Source organism: Cucurbita maxima, unplaced genomic scaffold, assembly GCF_002738345.1.
Source record: "Cucurbita maxima cultivar Rimu unplaced genomic scaffold, Cmax_1.0 Cma_Scf00006, whole genome shotgun sequence".
NCBI lineage: Eukaryota > Viridiplantae > Streptophyta > Magnoliopsida > Cucurbitales > Cucurbitaceae > Cucurbita > Cucurbita maxima.
In genome coordinates, this window is record NW_019272022.1 from 5269303 (window position 1) to 5283563 (window position 14261).

At 35.4% G+C, this 14261-nt stretch overlaps 2 protein-coding genes across 3 annotated transcripts; both read left to right on the forward strand.

Moving 5' to 3' along the window:
* Positions 1–2149: 2149 nt before the first annotated feature.
* LOC111481037 (ubiquitin carboxyl-terminal hydrolase 18-like) lies at positions 2150–8296 on the forward strand. The gene is made up of 11 exons (XM_023126321.1): positions 2150–2789; positions 3247–3451; positions 3567–3655; positions 3768–3853; positions 3941–4103; positions 4228–4351; positions 4608–4765; positions 5353–5437; positions 5873–6085; positions 7026–7087; positions 7239–8296. The coding sequence occupies exons 1-11, from the start codon at positions 2509–2511 to the stop codon at positions 7609–7611; spliced, it is 1839 nt and encodes a 612-aa protein (XP_022982089.1). The 5' UTR covers positions 2150–2508; the 3' UTR covers positions 7612–8296.
* Positions 8297–11443: 3147 nt separating this feature from the next.
* Positions 11444–13730, forward strand: LOC111480383 (F-box only protein 13-like). 2 transcript variants are annotated; one of them, XM_023125382.1, is made up of 2 exons: positions 11444–11741; positions 12172–13730. In XM_023125382.1, the coding sequence occupies exon 2, from the start codon at positions 12195–12197 to the stop codon at positions 13437–13439; it is 1245 nt and encodes a 414-aa protein (XP_022981150.1). In that variant the 5' UTR covers positions 11444–11741; positions 12172–12194; the 3' UTR covers positions 13440–13730. The 2 variants fall into 2 exon arrangements, with proteins under 2 accessions (XP_022981150.1, XP_022981151.1); XM_023125383.1 differs by having other exon boundaries at positions 12183–13730.
* Positions 13731–14261: the final 531 nt, after the last annotated feature.

Consider the following 14261-nt stretch of genomic DNA (forward strand, 5'->3'; position numbering starts at 1 on the left):
TTTAAAAATGTATTAAAGTCATATATATATTATGAAATGATTGTTTCATTATTTATTTTAATATAATTTCAGATATTTATGATATCAAACCTTACACAAAAATAGGTAAAAATTTAGTATTTATAGATTAGTAATAATTTTAATCTTTGAATTTCGAGAATTTTGAAAATTATGACAATTTAATCTTATAAAAAATATCTAAAACGCGTTTCAACCTTAATACATTCTATCGATTTAATATCGTTAAATCTTATCAATTTTTTAGTAAAAATTTGAACTGCAATTTTAAAAATAATTATAAAATTGAAAAAATGAGATTAAATTGGTAAATAAAAATAATTAAGTAGATTAGAATAATGCAGTTTATTGGGCTTGGGCTAATAATTTTAGAAAAATAACAAATACAATGTACTAGCCCTGTTACATATTTATTGGGCTTTCTTATAATAATTATATTTCTAAACTTTTAGTTGTGTTTAAATCTTTAGTGATTTTTTTTAACTTTTAATTATGTATTTGAGAGGTTTATAACACGTTCGATGAATTAATTAATTTTTTACTATAATAAAACCTTAAATTTTATATCCAATAAATTTGTGAATTTTATAAAATAGACAAATATGTTAATGCCAACTAGACAAAATAATAATAACTATTTTTTTATTAATAATAAATTGAATATCATTCCAACATTATAAAATTAAATGACCGTTTTAGTTTATAGTTTCTATATTCATTGAAGAAAAATAAGAATATTAAAAAGATTTGATGACCTAACAAACTCGATTTTATTATTAATTTTTTTAAAAAAGTTTTTGTCTACTATATTATTAAATACATATATTTTTTAATAGTTTTATTTAATTATATATATATTTTATTTTATTTTAGGTAATGCTTTATCCAACCACTCTAGAAAATAAAATTTTAATTCAATTTTATAAACCCAAAATAGAAAGTAAGTGGAAGTGTGCAAGAATAAATAACAATAAAATTATATTAAAATCTTCAACAGTCTTCAACTGCCAACAAGTACACTAATTAATTAATTGCCATAAAAAATTAAAGTCAATGTATAATATTGTCGTACAAACCTTCGAAAAGAAGCGATCTTTTTGTACACAAGATGAAATAAATGACATTTTTTTTTATTTCTTTCTAAAATTTTATAAAATCTATATCACATATATATTTTATAATTTATTTAACAATAAGATAATACCTTAATTGATATAATAATTTGACGAAATTAAAACCTTATAATGAAAATTATATCATAATATGTTTATGGAAAAATAGAAACTTCTGGAACAGAGTGGAAGGAACCAAATGATTCTAGCATTTCACTTTTTAATGCTCAATGATTTACTTACAAGGCTGGAAAGGTATATTAACCTGGAAGGCCAAAACTTCTTGGAGGACCATGGCTGTCACCTTCATGCATCAAAGACCAATCACGATCAAGGACGTGGACTTTCCCTACTACATGCCAAACTAATCAATTCCATTTTGTTCTTATAATTGTCGGTGATTATTAAATCCCTATAAGAAAAAACATGAAAGCGATAGTAAAATCAAATCAAATTAAAATCAATTGGAGTATAAGTATACGAGGACAATCCCGTACTCGAACAACATATACAATAGAGCTTCCCACGAGATTTCTTTATCTAGAGTTCTTGAACAGTTTTTTCTTAACCGAGACTCGACTTTTTCTCTAAAGCCTTCGAACAAAATATATAATTTATTCGATACTCGAGTCAACTATGACGATACTTACGAGAATCATATTTTTTTTATTCAATACTTGAAGATTCTATAGGCTCGACTAAGTTAAAGACATTAGGTTATGAATCAGAAAGATTAAAAAAAAAACTTATCATAAAAATAAAAAGTTGCCCAACCAATAAATGGATGCCACGTAAGGAAGGCTAAATATAAAATAATAAAATATCATAAAAATCCTTTATCCTAAAGTAATAAGAAGAATTAATACTTTCTGTTTTCTTATTTATTTGAGAATTAATAATTAGAAACTTTTGAGAAAAGGATATAAATAAGGATAAAAGAGATTTTAATTAAAAATAAATAAATAAATAAAGTGGTTCGGAAAAGGAAATAGACCGTATAAAACACAAGGGCTTATTTATGGTTTTGTTTGTTTCAGTCATAAAATTATTTGATAATTAACCCTAAAATCCACTCTGAAGAGGAAATAAAGCTTGTCCCCATCGTAAAATCGCAGTTTCGGGCGAATTACAGAGAAGAAACAGTAGGACAGGAGCAGCCGTCTAATTTGTACGCACTCACCGATTCTGCTTCTGTGTTCGACGATTTGATCGTTCAAACCAGCCCTAATAATCTCTTCTTCTTCTTCTTCGATTCTTATCTTAGTTTTGGATTTTTCTCATTGGCGGTATTTGTTTGAGCTTCAGTTGTGTCCTGAATTCATCCATGAGAAGCTATAGGATTAACGAAGGATCTTGGATCAACGGCGGGGCTGCTTAGATGCACGTCTCTGGAGCAACGTTGGATCTCAATTGGTTCCTGCAATTGATATTGACTGTGTTTTTTATTATCTTTGGATTGCTGCACTTGGTGAAGAATACGGCCTCTAAATACTTCGAGGTCGACGCGAATTTCGAGGCTTCCGGCGGCGGAGGAACGGCGGGAAAAGGAGACTGTAACTCAATGTCCGGCGGCGCTGCTTCCATGGGCGATGCCGTGTGCGTCGTCTGTGGCAACATGGGCTCGAAGAAGTGCTCGCGATGTAAAGCCGTTCGATACTGGTGAGTGGTAATCCTTTTGGTTTCAAAGTTTAAATCAATTGCATTGGCCATTCCTGTTCAGTTAATCATTTAACTTTTTTTTTATTTTCGGGTTCTATTTGTTTGGAAATAGTGGGCAAGTTAGGCTACAGCAACCCTTTTTCGGCTATAATTGTCTTAACCCACTTTCCTTTTCTTCTTCTTCTAAGCTTTCTCGTTATCCTCTTTATATGGTAACAGTGTACTTGATCTGTTCATTATATAGATCCCATTTTCTTCTTCTTTTTCTGAATTGTTCAATATTATAATAATTAAGGGGCTTGAATTACCTTTAAATGTTTGATTATTGTAGCAATTTAAATGCCCATGGTTATGTTTGTGTGAATTATGGACTGTTTCCACGAGTTTTTCATGTATTTTCTGTTCTTATATTTGTTTTGATGAATCTTTTTCGTTCTTAAAATTGTTTCGAATATAGTTCACCAACATGTCAACAAGTTCATTGGAAATCTGGCCACAAGACAGAGTGCAAGAATTTTCAAGAATGTAGGAATACAAATGATTGTGAATCTGCAAATAACCACAGGGATTCCAAAGCTTCTACGATAGCGAGCAAAAATTTATCGGCAATTGCGTTAATACCTTCTCATAGGGCCTCGAAACCTATCAAGCAACCGAAAGATGTATGTTATCTTCGTTTTTAAGCTAAATTTATGATGTGTTCGACTTCCACTTCGAGTGTAATTTTAGTAATATCATAGCTCTAATGAAGTTCGTCTTTATATTTGGATGAATCAGATTCTTTTCCCCTATGATGAATTTGTGAACTTCTTCTACTGGGATAAGTATGAGCTTCATCCTTGTGGACTCTTAAATTGTGGCAACAGGTTAGTATTCACTTATTGCTAACAATTGTTTCAGTCGCTTATGAGTTAGATTCTATCTTTTCGATCCGTAGTTTTAGGAGAGGGAAAATGTAACTCTTCCTATTTCTTGCAGTTGCTTTGCCAATGTGGTTCTACAGTGTCTATCCTTCACAAGACCACTTTTTGCCTTCCTTATGGAGAAAGGGCACAGAAATGAATGTAAACGCCGTTTGACGTTTTTCCTTCTTTCGCCACCCTTTGGGCCTTCGTCCTCGTGTCCATAATTTAGCATTCTCTTTTATTCAGGTGTACGTGATGATTGGTGTTTCTTTTGTGAATTTCAAACACATGTTGAAAGAGCTTGTCGGAGTTCCCAACCCTTTTCACCCAATAATATTATCCATCGGTTGCCTAATCTCGGTGGAAATCTTGGTTACGGAAGGCAGGAAGATGCCCATGAGTTCATGAGGTATTTGTCTTTGTTTTCTTTTTGTAGTACGATATCTCTTGCTAATCATGTAGGGAAACATGCACTCTTCTTTGTAAGTTTAGTTAATTGTTCGATATTCTAATGGCTGACTTCTGTTTTACAGATTTGCTATTGATAGAATGCAACTTGCGTGCCTCGATGAGTATGGTGGAGAGAAAGCTGTTCGTGCTCATTCCAGAGAGACAACCATTATACAACACATTTTTGGTGGCCAACTTCAGTCCCAGGTAAGCCATGTTGGCTACACTTTGAAGAAGAATCCATCGATCGTTTGAACTAAGCCATGCTTAAAAGTGTAAAACGACATATATTGAGATTTTGTCACTATCAGTCACGTAGATTAATATTTTTTCACCCTGAGCTTTGCATGAGCTTTTATGTTATGCCCTTCTTTCTTTATAGTGTTTATATTTAGAGAATTCAATTGTTGTGTTTTGTTTTACCTACGGACTGATGAAGGTATGATGGATTTTGATACTTCAGGTGATATGTACAAGCTGCAAAGTTGTCTCCAACCAGCATGAAAGTATGATGGATTTGACTGTTGAAATTCATGGGGATGCTGCATCATTGGAGGAGTGCCTTGATCAATTCACTAAAGTAGAGTGGCTGCATGGTGATAATATGTACAAATGTGATGGGTATGCAGCTCCTCTCTCTCTCTCTCTCTCTCTCTCTCTAGTAACAGGGTTTAACTGGGTTACATGAAGGCGAAGAGCCGCATACCTAACAGAACCATTTACATGAGGGCGAAGACCGCTCTTTTGATTGGTTTCAACTGGGTTTTCTGACTCGTTAGTAATTGCATTTTTTGGGGGATTGGTTTCCAATATGATGTTTGAATTTTGAGTTAGATCTTAAACTAAGATTGTAACAGCCCCAAACCCACCAGATATTGCTCTCTTTGGGCTAGCCCCTTCCAGACTTCTCCTCAAAGTTTTAAAACGTGTCCACTAGAGAGAGGTTTTCGCACCCTTATAAGGATTGCTTCGTTCTCCTCTAGAATCTATGTGGGATCTCTCAAATATACTTATCTAGCTTGTGCGGGTGAAGGAAGAAACTCATCATATATTCTGTAGTTCTTGTCACAATGAGCAATATGTTAGGTCACCAATAATAATCTTAACTCATTGATTATTTCCTCCACCAAACTAACCAGACTGAATTTTGTCATTATTTTTCATGTCATCCCCTACTTTTATATGATATGGATATTTTGTGTTTGTAGGTGCAATGGCTATGTGAAGGCGTCAAAACGTCTCATGATTAAACAGGCTCCTAATATTCTTACAATTGCCTTAAAAAGATTTCAGGTTGGATACCTTCTTTCATGTCTGATTTGGTCCTTAAGATTAAGAATCAGAGTATTTGCGTTAAATGTTTCATGGCCACCTTGAATGATAGAACCTTAAGTTAATGTATTGTGTCAATTGACATGCATTCATCCAGAAATTACTTTTTCTTTCCCCCTCTCCTTTTCTCTAGTCCAAAAGAATTAGTTTTAGAATGAAAACAAAAACCGAGCGAGGTGAGGACACCGGAGAAAGAACTTCAGCGATGCTAAAAAGGCTTCTCAGCTAGTCGATAACGAAAGAACAAGTTATTCACACAACGCTTTGTTGTTGGAAGTTCAAAGAGAGATGCATTATATATCATCGCACTTCTGATTAAACGCTGATTAAACGCGCTGTGTTTTCTTTATGAAAATTTCCCCCTTCCCTTAAGCTTCTGTTGGAACAATTTTGCAGAGTGGGAGGTTTGGGAAACTCAACAAGAAAGTAACATTTCCAGAGACTTTAGACCTTAGGCCATATATGAGTGAAACGGGAGATTGTACAGATGTGTACAGGCTTTATGCAGTAATTGTTCACGTCGATATGCTGAATGCTTCGTTTTTCGGTCATTATATCTGCTACATTAAGGACTTTGTTGGAAATTGGTACAGGATTGATGATTGTAAGGTTAGTCCCTTTCTCTCTTTCTACTTGTACACAACAAATGCTTGTGAGCACTGCACAAATATTAATACTGATGAATTTGTATCTATACTCTGTTACGCACATAAATGCGTAACCATTCGAGATTATATCTTCGTGTGCCTGTTATGGTTGCTGGAATTGTATTTTAAATTTGATTTCATTGTTGCCCACATGCTGTATGTCTGCCAAAATGTTGTGGTTTCTGTTCAAATTGGCAACACCTGTACTTGAAAGAATTTCTGGTTAGGGTAGCAAATTATTTGCACCTGTTAAATTTTTGATACAAGATGCCGAGCAATGCTTAGTTCACCTAGACATGTGAATATGAGCTTCTAATCTTACGAGGCACTAAGTGAAATTAATATGCAACAGCCCAAGCCCACCGCTAGCAGATATTGTCCTCTTTAAGCTTTCCCTTTCAGATTTTCCCTCAGTTTTTAAAACACGTGTGCTAATGATAGGTTTCCACACCCTTATAAAGAATGCTTCATTTTCCTCCCCAACCAACGTAGGATCTCACATTGTAATTCTCATTATTTACAAATCTTATATTTTTGGTTACTGGAACTGGATAATGGTGGCTTGTGAAGTCCTCGTTGATAAAGTTCTTATATGTATCATTGACGTTAAAGTCGGAGTTTATTCAATCTATAGTTGTGTTTTGAACTTTGACTCCATCTGGAATGTATCCTTGTTTTGTGTTCAACAACATATGGAGGATTTGAATCCCTAACTTCGAGGATGATGAGTATATATGTCTTAATTAGTTCAATCATGCTCAGGTTGGTAGGGTGTATCTTGTTGATGTGATGCTCGAGCTTTGATAGTGGTTCTTTTGCATCGTTTAACATCTCATCAGAATATATTATATGTAGTCCGAGCCTAATATATTTTAACTTTCTTGGATGCCACTTACGTTCAGGTTTTTAAAGTTGATTTAGACGAGGTGCTATCTCAGGGAGCTTACATGCTTTTGTACTCTAGGTATATTTCTCTCTTCAGGATTTGAGTTATTGTTTCATTGACTTTGCATATGGGTGAAAAATAATATAAGCTCTCACAGGAACTCTCTTGTTCATCATGTTCTTGATGGAGTAGACATGTCTAACCATCCCATTTACTGATTTTTTTGCAGAGTTCGCCCACGATCTTCAAGCCTTCAAACCGTTGAATCTATGGGGAACGGTCAGCTACAAAAAGAGAATGTAGAAATGGATTTTTGTGCGAATGGACGTGTTGAAAGTGCAGAACTAGAAACTGCGAATGGCGTTTGTTCGTCTGATTCCGAGTCGACAAATGGTTTTATGCATTCCGATCATTTTTCCAGGTCCCCTGACATTCAGCCACAAACCATGCGACTCTCTTATGAAGATATGGGTGGAGATACACCTGAGTTACCTACTTCGAATGGGGTTACTCGTAGGTCAGCTTTCGGAGTAACTGCTCGAGCTGTAAGGGATACGGCTAGTGACGTCGGAACAAGTCGATCTGTTCCAACAGATATTTAGAGTTCTCCTTTATTGCTGAATAACAAACCTTTGATCCTAGTCACTCAACTATTCCTATGGAGGTTTCTGGATGTTTCTGTGACAACGTTGGAACTGCAAGATTCGATTCAGAAGATACAGATACGGTTACGAGTTCTTCTAGTACAAGACGTCAATGTACGTGTCAATGGGCAAAATACATGGAGATGAAACTGTTCTTCCTCTCTTGGACCAAACCAGTAAACAACAGGCTGCAAATAATCAAAATATAACCATTCATTCAACGACACATCTGCAGCTGAAACACACAAGATAAATCTGGGATCGCTCTGTCTCGGCTATAAGTTCGAAGATGCAAGCAGAACGACCCGAGTTGATGGGCGATGTTTAGTCGTAGAGATTGTCTCGCTGCCACCGCTCACTCATTCATGTTTCCTGATCACCCAGACATCCTTACAATGAGGTTCGAGCTGGGAATTTTTTTCTGAGGTTTCAGTATTAGTAGAGATCTCGGCGTCAATTACACAATGTGAAAGCCTGTAAACACACCGAAGTATGAATTCCCAAAATTCTTATGCAATAGGATTAGTTCTTATAGATTATCTGGATAACTTGTTTTAGAGTTCAATAGAGATTAGGTTCTTAGCTTTTTCAAACAGAAATTTAATTAAACTCATTTCTAATGAGAATGAGCTCTCTTTTTCCCCTCAACTCAGTTCTATAGCCTTCGTAACTTGTTACGACTCTCTACAATGGTATGATATTGTCCATTTTGAGCATATCTTCAAAGCAAAGCCATGAGAGCTTATGCTCAAAGTGGATAATATCATACCATTGTGGAAAGTCGTGTTCATCTAACATAGTATCAGAGTCATGTCCTAAACTTAGTCGTACCAATAGATTGATAAATTCTCAAATGTTGAACAAAATACTCCAAAAGAAATGGAGTCGAGCCTCCTCAAAGGCATAATAAAAAATGACTAAGACTTCAAAAGAAAAAGGAGTCGAGTCTTGATTAAGGGGTGGCGGACTTTATTCGAGAGGAGGTGTTGGATGATGAAAGTTCCACATCGGTTAATTTATGGAATGATTATGGGTTTATAATCAATGAATACTCTCTCTATGCTAGATAATATCATACCATGGTAAGGAGTTATGCTTATGTAATAGTGAAAAGATTATAAACGTTTAGTCTTAATTTGAGCATACAAAATACCATCTTACAAGTTAGATCATGCCCGTTTGCTTTCGTTGACTTATCCAACGCTCATTTCCAACAAATTTGACAAAAACCTAATACTTTCTCAACGAACCAAATTGAATCAGATCGGTTGACAAAACAACTCGAACATTTCTCTTTTCAATTTCAACTCGCACCCACGAAGACCCTAAGCTAAGTAGTGACATAAAATTCCAAAAGAAGAACTTTAGAATATAGAATAATGATACACGAGGGAAAGGGAAAGGGAAAGGGAAGAGAGGGGGGTGGGGGGGGGCCATGGCCAAGCCAAAGCGGCGGAAGGCGCTCAAGGTGGGTTGACAAGCGGAGTGTGTAAAAGTGGTGCATAGGACTGGTGGGCGTAGGGGGCATCCAAATCTCTGCTTTTGTTCTGTTTTGCTTTCATACCAAAATGCCAATGCCATCAAATTACTCCCAACTAAAAACCAAAAGAAACGCAATTTACGGCTTTTTCTTTTCCCCCCTCTGAATTACAATATTACCCTTTGCATTACCTAAAAAAATGATTTTTTCTTTAGCTAATTTAGGAAATAATCATGAATTTATACTCAAAAATACAATTGAAATAAGACCTTTTGGAAGTTTAACCATATCATATAATTGTGGAGAGTATTGTTCATCTAATAGAGGTTAAGCAGGCTCTAACCACACTTGCATGTCTCGTGGCCTTGAAGATTCTTGGCGTTTTGACTTGGAAGCCACAAAGAAAAATAAAGAAATAAAAGGAAACGGAAATGGGATTTTTGAGAGAGAGAGATTCCATAAACGAGGAGAAGGTTTTGTCAAAGCAAAGACAAATATAAAATAAGCCGTCTGCTTTTTTTGGGTGTCAAAATGTCAGCACCAAACAAACATATCCAAACCAAACAAAACGCCCCCAACAATTTGTAATATAATCCATTTTTTTTCTTTATTTTTTTAAAAAAATAATAAATAATAAATGTATTTTAAAAAATGGGGTGTCTTTGACAAAAACTACCCTTTCTCTTACTTTGAGGCAGAGACAGAGGGAAGGTTAAAGTAGAGAGAGAATGCAGAGTCACATGTGGGAAGGCATGGATTTTGTTTCTGCTTTCAAGCCAAAATAATAATAATAATTTACAATTTTATCAAAAATATATGTTTAAAATTTTAATAAAATTGATTTGAAAATTTAACATTTAATCTAAGATTGAGATTAAATTTTTACTATTTTTAATTTATAATTATTAAATTTTAAAATAATAGATATTGAATTCATATTTCAGTCCCTAATTTATTAAATTTTGGGAGAATTTAATTATTAGCAAGAAATTATTTAGTATTAAGTTTTTGTAAAAAAAGAATAAAATATTTGTTTAAAGGCAGAATGATTAAACTTTGTAATAAAAATAAAATAATATAGCCTATAAAAAATTATATATTATTAATAATAGTAACAATTTGTTCACTAGTAAAACGACAACAAAATAATAAAATTAAAAAAAAAAAAAAAAAAAAGAGTCACGGACCTATATGGGGACTCTCCACTTCGTCCTATTTATGGCCTAAACGTAAATTTACAAATATATCCCCACTTTTCTGATATTTTTATTCAAAAATGTCTAATAATAATTATTTGAAATTACAATTTTTTTTAAAAAAATTAACTAAAATTTTATGCATGGTCAAATTTTTTGTTTTATGAATTTATTTATTTTTGAATAAGTGAATATCATATTATACCCTTTTAAATTTTATAAATTGAGTACATAAACTGTACCTATACAAATTTGTAGGTTATACATTTTTCAAAAAGGCTAAATTAATATTAAAATAATATAATTAAATATTTTTAAATTATAAATTGATACAATAGTCAATAATAATATGGTTGTCAAGCAACCATACCTCTCCACCACAATATATGATGTTGTTCACTTTGAACGATGATCATCTCCTTAATTAGCCGCCCCTGAACAAAGTACACCATAGAACCATAAGAGACTCCTCTGAAACCTCATTTTCAGGAGCTCTCGAACAAAATACACCATTTTTTTTATACTTGAGTGACTTCACTTTTGAGGCTCACCGTTTGTCGTGGCTAAGTTAAGAGCATAACTTTAATAATCATGTTAGGAATTACGACCCTACACAATGATATGATATTGTTTACTAAACTCTCGTGACTTTACTTTTGGTTTCCCTATATTCATTATTTATGAAAATCCCAATCGCTAATTTAGGAAACGATCCTCCATTTCTAAAGGCAGCTGCCCCTGGGCGAAAGAACAGCAACTCAACTACCTACTTGGAATGAACGATACCCAATGGACTGAGCCAACCTCTGACCATTATGGAGGGTCGTATTCATGTAACAGTGAGACAATACAGCTTGTGTCACCCTTGCTTGAAAAAAAAAAAAAAACTCATAATTACAAAAGAAGAAAAAAGTAAAAGGAAATTAAAAAAAAAAAAAAAAAAAACATAGGAAACGAATCCAAAGCCAAGAACACCGATGAACGAGAGTCAACTCAGCTTGTGTCGTCCCTTTTACTTTATTTATTTATTTTTGTATTTACAAAGTAATTAAGAATCGTATTCCGTTGTGTATTCTTTTGACATTTCTTTATATTATTTATTTGGTTCCTTCTTCTATCCGCTCGTGTATTCGCCTCCGCCCCTCTTCCTCCTCTCTGTAACAAAGTGTCAACGCCTACAAAAGCCTCTACCCTCGAACCTTCCCTCTCTTCTTCCTCCATAGCTCCCTTTCTCTTTTTCCCCCTCCTTTTCTTTTCCCCTTTTCTCATTTTTCTCCTCCCCTCGTATGCTTCCTCCCTTTTACTTTCACCATTTTCAGCCCTCCAAATCCCATTTATAAGCCCCCTACACACTCCACTTCACTCAGTCCCTCTCAACTTCCGCCTCATCGCTTCGCCCGCGTCTTGACCAGGTGCATTATCTGATTTCTCTTGTTTTGATTTCATGTTTCTTTCTTTTGATTCTGTTTCGATTTGCTTTGTTTTTACGCTGAGTGTGAATTTTGGTCATGTGGATTCTTTTGGGAGTGTTTGATTATCGGGTCCTAGGGTTTGAGATCCGCTCGGCGGCGGGATTTTGACTTGGTTTCTTTTACTCGTGAATTTAATCAGATTTCTGCTGTTGTATTTCTGGATTCTGGAGCTTTAATTTGTGGAGTGATTTGGTTTCGAGTTTTGTGTTGTTTTGTTCATGAGTTTTTTTTTTTTTTTTTTTTTTCCCGAAATTTGGCTCGATCCATTCATAAGGGTTTACTTCTTCTCACAGATTTGATTTGAGATCCTTATTTTGGGGCTATTGAGATTGATTGAAACTGATAGATTTGTGTTTGTTTGGTATTGCAGTGATTCCTTAGATAATTCGGCTAATGGAGCTTGGTGATGCTTATGGTGATTTGGGGGTGGGGATGACTCGGAAGAGAAAGAGAGATGATGGAGGAAACCTGTTGAGCAACTTCTCTTTGGATGATCTCAATCAAGACATTCTTGAACGGGTGCTGTCGAGGCTACCGACCTCGGCATTCTTTCGCCTTTCTTCAGTGTGCAAAAGATGGAAATCGGTTGCAGCTTCTTCGAGTTTCAAGTATGCGTGCTCCGACGTTTCTGTACGCGATCCCTGGTTTTTCATGGTGGATTCACATCTCGACCGCTCGATTGTTTTCGACTCGACTGAGAAAAGTTGGAAGAAACTTAACTATCCACACGTCCTTCAGAGTCGTCATCATAACTTGATGCCGGTTGCAGCCTCTGGTGGTTTGATCTGTTTTCGCAATTCGTCGGGCAACTTTATTGTGTCGAATCCTTTAACAGGCTCATGTAGTGAACTTCCTCCTGTGGAACTTGACCAGAAAAATCAATATCTTCATGCCATCGTCATGAGCTCGGACCGTGACGGTTGCAAGGGCTCTTACAAGCTTATACTGGTCCATGGCCAACTTCCGAAGCTCCGGTTCAAAGTCTACCGTTCGACCGTTGGTTGTTGGGACGACAATGTTACCTTGAGTAGAAAAGTTGACGATTCTATCGAATTCAACTTCAATGATGATACTGTTGTGTACTTCCTCAGTAGGACAGGAAATGTAGTATCTACAAACATGCAGAGAAGCCCATCGAAGCAGTACTCGTCGGTCATTGTGAACAAGAATGGCGAGGATCTCATCTACTTCATTAGCTCGTCCGGGACTATCATGGCTTGTAATCTCAACAAGCGATGCTTCGTGGAGTACCCCAGGCTCTTGCCTGTCTTTTCGGAGTACTCCATCGACGTAGTCGAATGTCGAGGTGAGATGCTAGTTGTTATGTTATCTGAGTTTCTTGAAACTGCAAGCCTTAGAGTTTGGAGATACGACGAGGATGCTCGAACTTGGCATCAAATTGCAGCATTGCCTCCTGCAATGTCGCATGAATGGTATGGCAAGAAGATCGATATTAACTGCGTTGGAGCTGGCGATCAGATACTCATATGCATGAACTCTAACGAGCTTTATACGTATCTACTATGCGATCTCGTCAAGAATCAGTGGACCGAATTGCCCAAATGCAACATGAACGGTGAAGCTGTGGAGTTCATGTCTGCCTTTTCATTCGAGCCTAGGATTGAGGCTTGTGTATGACACGAGAAGAAGATAACATCATTAACTCCAACTCGTTATTATTAATTTTTTCGAAAAAAAAAAAACAAATTGTTCTGTAAGCTTTCCTATTTGTTTCTGAATTCTTTGTTTTCTTAGCTGACTTAGCTGATGGAATTCAAGAAGTTGAGAATAGAAGGAGGGAGAGAGAGAGAGGCTTCTGTAGATTCTTTTCTAATAACCTGCTGGTTAATATCCTAATAGTATGTCATTTTTACTGTTGAATTCTGTAACTTTCTTTTGAATTTTCAGTAGATGAAGGCTGTTATTACAGAGAAGGTAAATAATGCTTTACTTTTTTGCTTTGAAAATTACCTGTTCAGTTGAGAAGTTACCTCAACTTTGCTGAGAATCAGCTTTTGAGTTACTCGGTTGTGAACTTTGATTCAATACAATAGCTGAATTGCAGCATAAGGTTGTACCTTTGCTTTGAAAAGAGTGCAGCATGAACATGAAATCTCTGTATTGTCATCTTTGTCAACAACCTCTCAACAACCTTTCTTCCCTAAATTTAGTTCATATAAACTAACTTCATTTGTCTTAGGGTTTGGAAATCAAAGAGTATTAGGGTAAATAACATCCGAGAAGTTGGAGTTGGTGTGACGTTTGTCACGGTCACGTTTGTCCAAGGCGTGCTGCCTATGGCCACGTGTCGGATGTCTTAGTTATGCTTGTTCAAGACGTATTGTCCATGGTTGTATGTCCATTCAAAATTCCTTTTACTTGCTTTCATGTATAGTTCAGTCTTCACTATTAATGTTGTGTCAATACGGGTGTGTACGACCACGTCTATACTTACCGGGG

What these genes read in the sequence shown, in the direction of transcription:
- LOC111481037 (XM_023126321.1), top strand. Translation starts at nt 2,509, where the DNA reads ATGCACGTCTCTGGAGCAACGTTGGATCTCAATTGGTTCCTGCAATTG. An exon ending in CTATCAAGCAACCGAAAGAT is followed by an intron (nt 3,452 to 3,566) that starts GTATGTTATCTT and finishes TGGATGAATCAG; the next exon opens with ATTCTTTTCCCCTATGATGA. An exon ending in ACAGGATTGATGATTGTAAG is followed by an intron (nt 6,086 to 7,025) that starts GTTAGTCCCTTT and finishes ACTTACGTTCAG; the next exon opens with GTTTTTAAAGTTGATTTAGA.
- LOC111480383 (XM_023125382.1), top strand. Translation starts at nt 12,195, where the DNA reads ATGGAGCTTGGTGATGCTTATGGTGATTTGGGGGTGGGGATGACTCGG.